The sequence below is a fragment of the Mytilus californianus genome, unplaced genomic scaffold (assembly GCF_021869535.1).
Source record: "Mytilus californianus isolate M0D057914Y unplaced genomic scaffold, xbMytCali1.0.p SCAF_9, whole genome shotgun sequence".
Lineage (NCBI taxonomy): Eukaryota > Metazoa > Mollusca > Bivalvia > Mytilida > Mytilidae > Mytilus > Mytilus californianus.
The window spans coordinates 77,397,861-77,411,786 of NW_026262745.1; the positions used below are offsets into that span (position 1 = coordinate 77,397,861).

At 31.9% G+C, this 13,926-nt stretch overlaps 1 protein-coding gene across 7 annotated transcripts in view; it reads right to left on the minus strand.

Annotated features, from left to right (window-relative positions):
• Nucleotides 1-13,926, minus strand: part of LOC127716289 (adhesion G protein-coupled receptor B2-like) — a 62,910-nt gene extending 48,984 nt beyond the window's left edge. For 5 of the 7 annotated variants that reach the window (XR_007988850.1, XR_007988849.1, XR_007988852.1 and 2 more), the window contains exons 1-6: nucleotides 13,751-13,926; nucleotides 11,462-11,721; nucleotides 6,764-6,939; nucleotides 2,875-2,975; nucleotides 1,414-1,667; nucleotides 692-853 (exon numbers count right to left, since the gene is read on the minus strand). Coding sequence is in view for 2 of the 7 variants with exons in the window: in XM_052222448.1 (XP_052078408.1) it covers nucleotides 692-853; nucleotides 1,414-1,667; nucleotides 2,875-2,975; nucleotides 6,764-6,939; nucleotides 11,462-11,721; nucleotides 13,751-13,858 (1,061 nt within the window). In the remaining 5 variants the exon portion in view is untranslated. The remainder of the gene's footprint in view (nucleotides 1-691; nucleotides 854-1,413; nucleotides 1,668-2,874; nucleotides 2,976-6,763; nucleotides 6,940-11,461; nucleotides 11,722-13,750) is intronic. The other 2 variants (XR_007988847.1, XM_052222447.1) reach the window with 2 other exon arrangements.

A 13,926-nucleotide genomic window follows, 5' to 3' on the forward strand; every position in this document is an offset into this window, starting at 1 on the left:
TGAGCTGAAATTATACTGTTGTCCCCCCGATCGCAATATAGAATGTACTACCAAACAAGTAAAAAACTAGAATTAAAAAAAAACGGTCAACTTATACCATATAATTTCTACCTAGGTATAGTTTAACCCTTAAACCGTGTCATTCTCATCTATTAATATGTTTTAAGTTAATAATTCTTTGTCAATATAATTTTATGTATTCGATCATTCATAAAATACCTATACTCCATGAAAGCATTAACTTTTCACTGACAAACAAGATGACAAAAAGATAAAAAGAACAATACTACAATTAGATACTAGATAAATGAATAAATAAATATACCTAAATAATAAAAACATAAAAATTGGATGATATTTAATATAAAACCCGTGATGGTAGATTACATGACATCTTTGTTCTTTCCTCACATTCATTCTGTAGTGTTAAATAAATTTTACATAGCATTTACAAGAAACATTCTTTCAGAATTTATCATGGTACCATTTGTATACCTTTAAAATTGCTATCATCTATCTATTTATGATATAAGTACATTGATTAATAAAGAAACTTGACAAGGATAAAACATGAAGTTTTTCTGAATTTTAAATCGAATCTTATACTATTTTTTTCGTCTAATTAATGCTATTTCATAGGTTAACTGAACACTTAAAAGTATTGTCGTTAATGTTGCTATGAAAAGTTTACCTGATACTATCAAAAGCTGTATAACATAAACTATGATTTCCAATATCCATCTCTGTAGGTGTCCATGTGACGTTGACATACCATCGGTCGTTGGATGTCCCATACTTTAACAACCTCGATTTGGATATTTCTGTCGAGGTAAGAACGTTTATTTCGGAAATTCTAAAAATTAATTAAATATACTACTTTATTTTCTCAAAAAAATAAACAAAATCAACCCTTCAAATAATTAAAGTCCGTCAGTGCGGTAAGCAAGCAACACTCAATTAATTACAACGTAGAAGTTCAATGTAAATACATGTGGGACACTATTCCGTCAAAATGAACAATGCTGAACTTCATTATCAGTTTCACATACACACTTTTCATTAAGTAAAACTGTTCCAAAATTCAAACCCAAAATAGCATTTCGATTAATAACATAAATTACTTAACCGTCAAGGCTATGACACACATTGTTATATATAAATATCTTAATTGCATCTATAATCAAACTGTTGAAAAAATGCACACCCAAGTCTGCAAGTACTAGTGGTTACACTTTATGAACAAGACAATGCCTATATGAGGAAACGTCAGTAAATCCTCTCTACAGCACTCTATGGAAAGAAATCAAACCTTTATCGACAGGTTCACTGTAAACAGAGGTAATTGATGGGACCCAAATGTTTTTGTTTTATTTACGGAACATGCATTTAATTATACACTCATATATTACTCACCCAGCTCCTATTGCTATAATAGTCTGATGGTACGTAGTGTTCACAGGAATTACGACGTTAGAATTAATATTGGCTAATTCTGGTTTCAGTTCACACGATTCATTTGAGTCATTCTGTGTTACATCGATTACAAACTGCAATGGAACACTGCTTAAATGATTGTCTCTTTGTTCCGTGGCAAAATCCTCAATCTGTAGTGCAACAGCGTACAGACTTTGATCAACAGTTGTGTTATACGAGATAACGCATGCATCCTTAAAAAAGAGACACTCAAAGTTTTAATCAAAAGTCTCTTAAACAGGAATAAAACAAGATGAGAAATGCGCTTTGAGCATGTTGAACATTTTTTCATCAAAAAAGTTACGGAGGGAAATATGAAGTACGAGTCTAAGGATTGATTGAAGTCGGTTCTGTACGAACGATTTTGGATAATTTTAGTGTTATTTTCATCTCCAAAATACAAGTACAAGTATAGATAATTGTATGAAAAAACATGTCATATATAATGTAATATGCAAATACTATTACACATATATGATATTTGATAAAAAAGAATCCAATGACATCAAATAAATATTACACCAAGGTCAGCCAGATAATTGTAATTTTTTCAAAAAAAACTTTCCTTTCAGTTTGTCGAGATATTACCATCCAGAGTAACAAAAATGTAACTGTATATCCAGTTATTTTAGAAGACGGATATTCTATAATCTTAAGATATATTTAAAAAATCTTTCAATTCTTTTCTGTCAGTATAAAAGCCGTGTATATATTTTTGTCGTTTTAAAATTATCTCTAAATTCATACCACTTTTTAACAAAATATGAAATACAACTGAATCCCATTACTCATATTTTGCAACCAGTTCTTCAATACTGGAATTGAAATATGCTGTTCTTAAATTGCAAAATGTATCTATACCATGCAAAGCTTTTATTCATTTGCTCAGGTTTAGCTTTACCTCTGATCTTTTTGTTTTTCAACGTTTGTTTTATGTTTAAATTTCAAAATATTTTGGTTTCACTGTAGAAAGATTAGTTTTCAAAATGCTCATCGGTAGCAATAAAGGTGGTATCCATAATCTTATTGTAAACAACATCTTTTGACAATTTTTTTTTGGTTACTGACATTGATACATGAATGGGCGGATTTGAAAATGATACTATTATTGGTGGTGTTTAGTCGTCTAATTGAAGTATGAAGGTTGGAAACATTTACGTTAGATATCATTTCATTTCTTTTGTTATATCTTATATAAACATTCAAAAGGTACAAGATGGAATATCAAGCATTTTTTGTTGACTAACGTTTGTCAATAATAAACCAATACAAGCAATACGTTAGAGAAAATCTTTCAAAAAATGTCTTTTGCGACAAATCTTCCTTTCTATCTCTAGCAAACAGAAAAGATTGTTTTTCTTTTCATTGGCGTCTAACATATATATTTGAGCATGCCTGTACCTTATTCAATTCTGAATTAATCAGATTGTTACATACGCCGCCACATTCACTACTGCCACTTGCCCATCGACATCCTATTATATCATTGTCTCCGTCTTCGACTGTATCATTGTTTACATGGAATAATATAGAATATAACATACTGATTTTTATGACCTTTTTAATAAATACAGTTGACCCTCGATATAGCTCAAAATGAAAACGCCTGTATATAAAACGTCCTATTTTAACATGGGTTTAAGTGATAAAATAAAACTATTACTACTCCTATTATCATCTCAAATTAAGAGTTTAAATCCAAATTGATAATGTAAGTGTAATATATTTATTACGTGATAAAATGGTTTTGGCTTATTTTCACATAATAATTCGAATTTCGAACTTTTGTATGATTTGTTTAAAATGGCACAGGTTTACGCTTTTGTGGACGAAATGCATATATTTTAGTGTATCATGAACAGCTGAAATCACCAAAATCAATGGGGTATCTTGGATGTATTTCTGTTGATTATTTTTTTTTAAATGAGCAGGTGTTACCTGTGTTACCTGTCAAAGACTATAAAGTCTCATAGCTAGCAATGTACAACAGTCTTACTTTTTGTCAAAATTAAATAAATAAAAAAATCTATTATTTGGATCCCTTATCATTGCTAAGGAATTCATTATTTTGTACTTTTTGCAATACCATTTCATAACCAGGACAATAAAGTGGAAATACTTAAAAGAGAGGCAAAAGATACCAAAAGGGAGCCACGAACAATGATATTACCAGTTTTACTGCATTTTTTGCATAATTTCTGTTGCAAAATAAGCTGGTATACGGAGTTGCCCTGAGATTGGTCATGTTTCACGGACGCCATCACGAGTTTGTTGACCGTTACGGAATATCCGTTTCACAGATGATAGCGGATATGTTCCTAATGTCGTAACTACAATCCCATCCCCTTTTCCCGCATGTGACCTACCGAATTAGAATTATTACCGGGTTTGTATTAACATGAGCAACACGATGGGTGTCACATGTGGAGCAGGATCTGCTTATTCTTCCGGAGCACCTGAGATCACCCCTAGTTTTTGGTGGGGTTCGTGTTGCTCAGTCTATAATTATCTATGTCGTGTTTTGTGAACTAATGTTTGTCTGATGGTCTTTTTAATTTTTAGCCATGGCGTTGTCAGTTTATTTTCGAGTAATGAGTTTGAATGTCCCTTTGGTATCTTTCGCCTCTCTTTTATTATGCATTTTATTTATGGTGTCATTATCTAAGCAAACAAAGAAAATAAATCTACACGGTTTGTTTTTCAGGTAACGTTTTCATGTTATCAAAGTATTATTTAATTAATAATTCTACATGAAATAGGAAATAATAAACAGGTCGGCGTGCTTTTAGTCATTATTTACAAAGATTCCCGTTATTTACTCATTTTCACTAAAACTAATTTTGCATTTGTTTCCTATCTTATAATAGTGTATGTTGAATTATTATTAAAGACTTGTTTTTATTCAAACTAACATACTATACGACACTTTTCACAGGAAACTTCTGCCTCATATAAAATAATGGTAGTCAGGTATACCCAATTGCGATAAACTGTATCTTCTTATGTAATCAGATAAAAAAAAATTGAGGGATATCATATTCTTCTTTCATGTATTTATGATGTTTAACGAAAAAACCCAAGAGAAATGATACCGGAAGAAAAAGAAATACAAGAAAGGATTTCTGTACAAACGAGGAAGTCTGAAAAAAGTTAACGATTTTAGTTTCACAAGTATATTGATTTTTATATTGTTTTTGTTTCTTTTATTGAGACTTCTACTGTTATTGAGAAACTCGTATTTATTTTCGTTTCTTTTCACCAATACTTTGCAATACACTCATTCGATCTGCTTTTTGTTTTTAGTATGTTCATGCATGATCTAAGTTTACATAGCTTTATCACTATATAATTATAACAACTAAAACTAAAGATTTGTACATGTACAGATAAAAAGATACAAATATAAGTGTTAAGGATGTATTCTTCTGACGTTTCAGTCACGTTGAAATCTCGTTCTGGAATTATTTCCAAAACATGTAATACAAGTCGAAAATATCAATGAATTTAAAAAAATATTATAATCAAACTTAACTCTGTGAAAAAATTGTGTATTTACAATAAGAAGTTTTTCAGTAATAAAATTTTCAAATTTTATATTCAATCAAGTCAATCTCATTAGCCAAAATGTTGACAATATGGGTGAGGGGTACAAGAAATGATTTACCAGATACATGTACATTCCATATCAATTTTTTCTTTTCAAGTTTATTAGATATGTATTTTTTCAATCACTTATAACAATATGCTTTTTGTTCTAAAAAAAAGAGAAAAATCCCAACTTTACAAAATGGACAACATGGTAATTTTGACACGAAAAAGCAACAAAATTTTATGAAACTTTCTTATATTAACACCTACCCATAGTTTTTTTAAGTTAAATTTATTCAGATTGGTCCACTTCATCCTTAGTGAAAGTATGAAAAAAAGGTTTAAGTGTGAAACTGTGATTTTTTTTCATGATAATAGCCCAAAAATGGGTAAAAATTGATGAAAAATAGGAATATCATCAACATTAGGTACTTTCAAATGGCTGTAGCAAAAAAAGAAGTGCACCACCATATGATTGTTTCTTCACCAATTTTTTTTTACAGTCATATAAACCCAAATATCAGGTTAAGAAAAAAGTTTAATTCTAGAAATTGTTGGCTCCTCAAAGCAGTACATCCTTAATTAATCAAAGGATAGGGGGTATTTAAATCATAATAAGGGATTTTTCACACTTATTGAAACGTTATTGGCAGTGCATAAAAAGAAATAGATCCTGTTTCAACATGAAATATATCTGACTCAACACCGTTCTATTTTCAGTTTTAACATATTTTCGGGATAGTCTAGATTTGACGTAATGATACATAACTTCAGGGATATCATTGGCTAATATAATAATTACAAGAACAAAATGACAACGGACTGTTCTCTCATCCTTATATGCAACGCGTAGACACTAGGTCTATATTTATATGGGATTACGTAAATAATGAATAAAAAGATACGACTATATGTGTTTGCTTTTGAGATACATTAATTTGGATGGACATTTGATTTCAATAAGAAAACAAAATTAATAAATATATCATATCACTGTTCTGTTACATCCGGATATATATATATTTCTGCGATCTAAAGATAACAGCACGTTTATAATGAGGACATGTTTTGACATATCGTATCATTGATATGTTCATTTTTTAGTAAATCAACTTTTTAGAAAATATTTAAATATTGTTTTTCTACCCCCGGGCATATATTGCTTTTGCTTTTTTTGGCATAACATTTTTGGAATTTTCATTTTGTCGTGTTCTTCTATTTTGTTTTTGATTTGGCTTTTCAACTGTTTTGATTTGAGCGTCACCGATGTGTCCCATCTAGACGAAAAAAAACGCATGTCCTATATATACAATATTCTGCTGTTGTCTGTTCTATGGTCGGGTTGTTGTCTCTTTGACACATTCCCCATTTCCATTCTCAATTCTAATTATAATCCTGATACTTGTGATGAGTTGTGTTATACACTACAACAAACTAGAAATAAAATATGTCTCAAATCATTAAACAGATTTCAACTATTTATAAATTATTGATGTTCATAGTAAATAAAGAACCTAACGTCTTATAATAGTCACAGGAAATATGTATTTTCCTAACATTCTGGTTTTGAAAACGTTATCAAATATTCCAAAACTGATTACAGTACTAAGTATTTCATTGTTAGCAAATATTAAGGGGTCAATATGAAAAATATATTTCCTAGTTCTAGAATCAAAACTATGATAAAACAAAAAAGGCATACCTGGAATTGTCAATACATAAAAACATCCTTGTTTTAATTGAATAAATGGTGGTACAGATGATGTTGGTGGAGAATTGATTTTACCAGTATCTTGGCGTTTAGATATATTAACAGTTGATAGCAATGACCAAGCAGATCCACCTCCAATTATATCTATCCAAGCTGAACCACTGTATCTAGTAATCATAACTTATTTAGATTAAAAGTGTTGTCATGTTAACCAAAAACAAAGAAATTGAGCTTATGACAAAGTCAGGGACATGTGGCTAGCAACAGCAATATAAACTGTTGGTTTGTATAGTTTTTTACAGAATAGAGAATAATGGATCAATACTTCAGGAAAATGGGATAAGAAAATAAGGAATAGAGAATAATGGGGTTGTGGAAGCTGTCGCCATTCCCAGTGCAATGCTGCTTTCAACTGACGTTTTTTTGTAGAGGAGGTTCGTCTGCCTGTAGACTACGGCCTTACGTGTCCCAAACATGATCTATATGATTGAAAGCTGATCTCATTGTTGGCTATGGGGTAGAAGTCACGGCTTTACCTTGAAGATAGTCAGTTCCGACCCTTGAACGATGCGACTTTATATTGTCATTCATATACACAGGTCTTGCAGCTAGTAGATAGTTGTCAACAACTACTGATTTCAAACAGTTACTCACTGTTATGTGTGATAGACGTCTATTAGTAACCATTGTCTTTTTAGAACAGGACTATTTGCAAATTGAATTCGTTACGCTGCGATGTTACGGATGGTCTACCGGATCTTGGCAAGTTTTTCACGGAGTAGGTTTGGATGTGTTTTGGTTCGAGCCGGCTGACAACAGTAAAGTGATAGCCCATCTGAAGTGCAATTGCTTTTAAGGACATCCCTGTTGACCGCATGCCAACAATTTGCCATTTTGAGCCTCCAATATTCATACCATGTTAAAAGGGAACAAACATTTTTTTCCAAAACGCCGGACCAAAATATCCAAACGAGTAGGGCATTAAGGGCCGATTTCGGCCCGAAAGAATAAAGTTTTTGAGAACTATTTCAAATATGCACATAATGTTTGTGAATGCATAAAAACAACAAATATAAATGAATTACATGAGTTTTGATGTTATGACGTCACAATTCTGTCATAATATCCACCGTTTTCATGACAATGAAGAAAACTGCAGAATGTATGCAGTTTTCAGCTGTTTGTTTTCATTGTGGAAACATCGTTTACAGCCGAGAAACAACAACATGATTTAATAGAAGCTTTATTCTAACTATTGACATAATTCTACCAAGTATAAAGTTGTTTCTTGTTACTTTGCCAATCTAATATATACTTAAAATTAGGTGCAAAACAAGGAAGATACAAAATATGTTGATGATATGCACATTTCGTCATTGTTTGCTGCAATGGTAACTCGTTAATTGTGAAATTTGTTTTCATTTCCTAAACACCTAATTCCTTTGAAGAATGGACATACTGAATTTTTTATATTGCATGGGTGGCATGGCTAACATGCATGATACCCTAATATCTTAATTACCGGTCACACATGTATGAGCACATATTTTTAATTATACAATTGTCTTATTAACATCACTATTTGCATTTTAATTGAAATTCGTGGAAACATGCTATAATACAATATATCAGGGGGTGCTTAACCTTTTTCTTTGTGTATTTTAAGAATAGAGAATAACGGGGTGCTAAAATATAAAAATAATAGAGAATAATAGGCAGTATTTGTAAAGAATTAAGAAAAATGGCTTATAAAATTAAAGAATACAGAATTAAAGGACCCTTCTAAACTAGAGCACAAAAGAAACTGCATTTTTCCATACATGACAAATATTTCAATACAAAATTGTTATGTTTGCAATTCAGATGATTATATCATGTTTTTAGAAAATATGAAGGTTTGCTATAAAGTTTTTTTTATTATCTTGTCATAGATATGGACCACGTGCCAGCGTGCCGTTTGGATAAAATGTAACTCCATATTACAATTGATATAATAGAGAGGCAAAACATGCCATTTATGAGAAGTATTTTGTTTTAGTATGTCCAATATCCTGTCTAACTGTAAGGAAAGTCTGCGATGTCATATTCGTTCGAACTTATTAATGGAAGCATGGAGACGTTTATTTTCATGTTCTCGTGGCAGTGCTTACAAGTGTCCCTAATTACAAAAAGTAATTTTCTAGGTTAATTAAAGATTTAAGAAAATATTTTACCGCTTATTCGAAAAAATCACCGACACTAATTTCTATCAATCTATTTATTTCTCCATTTCGATGTCTGCAATTTTAATTTATGTGTTAATCATCGTGATTTGTTTTTCCTTAATCTCTATGTTATAGTTCATAGCCTCTTTTTGTTCTCGTACAGTGTTTTATAGTATGAAGCAAGAAAAAAAAATGATTTACTGAAAGGTATATTCTAAGTAGTCTGAATTTCGACATCAGTCTCACGTCGGCTTAAACTTCCCCACTTTTTCATATATACTCATTGTGCGATAACGGTATCATTCATATGTTGTTGCGATATAGGTGACCAATTCACATATTATATCATTTTGTACACATGCTCACACTGATGATACGACTAAAAAGTTCAAAGTAAATTCAAAACGAGTGAAGTCCATAGAAACAGATAATATCGAAAGTGAGATTATTAACCAATTGCAACGGAACTAATGGAAACAGAAAGTGTTTGCAGTTGATTGTACATACAGTTAATTAAAACATAATGCCTTACTAGAATACACTTTCCCGATAAAGTGCAAATTAAGTAAAATATAAGGACGAGAGTTAACAAAATGAAAACAACACTGTAAACACCTCTTGCGTCGCACATATCGTATGATTTTAGAAATGTATACTCCATCCCTGGTAAAGTTGGTGTGTTGATGTTAAGGTGATACACTTTATAATTTCAAAATTGATGACCTCTACTTCAGGATGATATATTTATGGGTCCCAATGAGAAAAGTTTGGAAGAAACTCTGACTTAATTGAAAATAGAAAAAAGTCGATCAGGACAAGTACACAGTTGTTTCTCATAGGAATGCCAACAACAAGCTGGAAAAATACTACACGCAAATTCAAACAAATATGTTGTCAATTAGAAACTGCAGCATAAGACACTTGTTCTTTGGTGTATAATAATAAGGAGATATGGTATAATTGCCAATAAGACAACTATTCCCTAGAGTTATAAATGAAGTGGATGCTAGCAATTATAGGCCATCAAGCGGCCTTCAACAATAAGAATAATTCATACCGTATAGTCGGCTATAAAAGCCCCCGACATGAAAATGTGAAAAAAATTCAAATGAGAAAAACGAACGGCCTAATTTATAACAAAGCATTTACAAAACACAAGTATAACAGACATATACCACCGGCAACCACAGTTGACACAACATAGAAAACTAAAGACTAAGCTAAATTTGACTTGGATAAACATGTCTGTGAGCGCTTAACAGAACAACATAAGCACAAACTGTAATAAGAGTACTTGCAGTTGCTGAAGGTTAGTTAAAAGCCAATTACAACTGATAAATAAATTATAATCTCTCAGATTAAGTACGAATCACTACATACCCAACCAATTTATGCAAAGACGTCATAAGCAGTCTAAGAAACGCATGGCCTGTGTAATGCCATAAAAGCGGGTGGTTTGGCTAGCCACAAAACCAGGTTCAACCCACCATTTTTTTTCTTAAAATGTCCTGTACTAAGTCAGGAAAATGGCCATTGTTATATTTTAGTTCGTTTCTGTGTGTGTTACATTTTAATGTTGTGTCGTAGTTCTCTTATATTTGATTTGTTTCCCTCAGTTTTAGTTTGTAACCCGGATTTGTTTTTTTCTCAATCGATTTATGAATTTCGAACAGCGGTATACTACTGTTGCCTTTATTTAATGCCAAAATATAAGTAAACAGTATCGACAAGATGAAGGATAATGAGTTCTCATAACTGTACCTATAAAGCAATATATATTTATTTATGTTTTGATTTTTCAGAAAAAGTGAATATCCAAAATTGTCAACCAAAAAAGGTTATTTCGCTGAGGTCGTAGCCTTATGGGGAATAACCTTTTAGGATTGACAATTTTGGATATGCATCGCTTCTAAGGGACCACAATTGTTTTGTTTATACCGAACTAACAATGGAGGGGCATTTTGAACCATTGAAGAAGCACTGTCCTTACTGTAGGTAAAGATACTTTAAACACTTACGGTAGAAAATAATTATGCATGTGTCCTGCTAGAATTTCGACTATATAAAACAAAGGAAGATTCTTTCTGTAAAATATAAGAGGCACTGAAAAGCACCGTTTATGAAAGATATTATCGGAACTAGATGAATTTTCAAGCTTTATTCCCTTGTCACTCGATGGTCTTCTTACGTGATCGTTGCCATTTTGTTTACATACGCCTGTCACGTAATTTTTATGGGAGATAACTCGTATACACATTAAGAAGCTTAAAAGGTTTTTTTCACCGTCGTATAATAGGGTCAATCATCGCTGGGTGTAGATTTTCTAAGTTTTTTGTCCTTCTTTGGATTTAAATGAAAATTAACTGAATTATTCCATGTCACGGTATTACGTGTTAATCAATAGAATTGTTTTTCATTTATGTAAGGTATAATAGAAGTAATTATTTTGTGAGTGCATAAAGACATATATTAATATTCAGCTTACCGAAATTGGTATATGTCGTCCGATGTTTTAGGGAGAGAGAAATTTACGGTTCTCTGACCAAATGTCCAATTGTCTTTTTCACTGAAATCTGTGCAGTAGCAGGACAGATCAGCCAGTAGAACAGAGTTACAACCTCTATAGCAATCTAGTTCACCTCCTACTCCACTTAACGGTACATCAGTATTAAATATGTTGTACTCATCACAAAAGTGGTTAGAGAAATCTCGACGGAATGATACTCTACATGTTATTTCTATTTGCTGGAATAAAAACAACAATAGAAGCAATGGAAAATAACAAATTAGTTTTTAATCATGTCAACGCGAAATGGATTTATGCTTGATTTAAAATTTTCGTGTTAAGCTTTCTTTCAAAAACTTAGTGAACAACATTTACTTAAACATGCAAAAGTATACTTTCAAACTTTCATTAGGTACTGATAAAGCAGAATTAGTGTAGGTAATTTCGTATTCAAATTTTTAAATCAGGATCATGCCAACTTTTCTTAAAATACAATTGTTTTATTTTTGAAGTTAATTCCTTTGTCTTGGAAACTTTAACTCATAACCTACAGTTACTGACTGGTTTAAATATAGCATTTAAATACCAGTTGTATGCTTTACTTACATTATGTCCATAATACCAGATGCAATGCACCAGACAAGGGTACGTCAATATATGAGGTTGTTACAACAGAAAAATGTTCATCTTGGTTAACAGCATAATATCTTGCGCTTATCGGCCTGTTATGACGACTTTACACTAAATCCGTTGGATGTGTACTGATAGCTAATTCAGTCTGGGATAACATGATAACATGATTCATTTATTAATTGTTCATTTTACAGTTTGTTCTTATGCTGTTACGCCACTTTCCCAAGTTCTTTATGTGCCTGCTCTAAGTGAGTAGTTCAGAGGTTATCGTTGTTTCGCGTTTCATTCATTTTTCGTAAATTTCTCATTTCAGTTATTTAAACTTTTTCATGTCAGGGCCTTCTAAAATTCACTATATGGTATATAGTTATTAAATGCAAAACGGCGCAAAATGCATTGAATATAAGTAATTTAACGTGTTCAAGCTTTTATTGTGACTTTGATACATATTAGACGACATAGAGAGATAAAGTTACATAAAAAAAGTATTACACAGTCTTAAAGATGTGGTGTTCCCGGGATATGGAGAGGGTGGGGAAAGGGGGTAAGCCATAGTTTACCGAGTCACAGTTTCAGTAGCTTTCGTTAAGTAACAAACGAAAAAGGAGTGATAAATCTAATTTTCCAAATAACAAAAAAACGAACATGGAAATGTGGAGCGTTTAAGTGGCCAGTTGTAACATAAAAACGTGTATAACAGGCTAAAAAGGGTATTGATAGCATCCATAACACTTTGCAATTATAATTTGAAATGTTACATAATTTCACCGATTCATCTACATGCGTTTAATGTACCCTTTGAAAGTATAGGTCATATTTTTTTTTTCTGACTGTTAATGACGTCTTTACACTAAATCCATTGGACGTTGGATGTGTACTGATTGATATTTTAGTCTTAAATACATGATTTTTTTTATTTGTTGTAATTAACTTTGAACTAGCTGTCAGTAACTGTGAGTGCTCTCAGATCTGTACTTAGTGTCCTTTTTGTTGTTAGGGATTAGGGATGGAACAATACTCTGCCACGTCCGGTCTGAGTTTTTGTTTGATGTTTTCTGCTTTGTGTCGATCTGATGAGTTAAGCCTTGTTCAACTGATTTTTGATAGTTTGTTCTTATGTTGTGCTGTTACACCACTGTTCCAGGTTAGGGGGAGAGTTGAGCACTAACAAACATGTTTAACCCTGCCTCATTCTTTATGTGCCTGTCCCAAGTCAGGAGCTTGTAGTTCAGTGGTTGTCGCTGGTTCATGTCTGTCATATTTGTTTTTCGTAAATTTTTTGTAACAAATTATGCCGTTAGTTTCCTCAATTAAATTGTTGCTTATTTTTGATGTCGGGGCCTTTAAAGCCGACAATACGGTATGGATTTTATCATTGTCCAAGGCCGTGCGGTTGCCTATGATTGCTTACATCCACTTTATCTAAACGTTGGTGGATAGTTATCTCATTGACGATCATACCTCATCTCCTTATTTTTATAATGTTTTATCAGCAAGTTACATAAAAAAACCAAGTAAATCAACAGGACGAATCATATCCCAAAAAGTAAAGATACACTGTAAAACATTCACTATTAATGTATGTAAAAGGGTTTCTACAATCAGTGCACAATGATTACATAAATTATATAGTACCTGATTATCCGTATGTTTCCATGTTATCATTCCTCCGAGAAAATGGGATCCATCAACGCTTTTTAGTATAATTAATATCAATACAATAACTATAATGTCGACATGCATATTTTGTTTACTTTTAAAGGACTACTACATATTATGTTGTACCTTTAAATATAGCCAAACACTTTGTG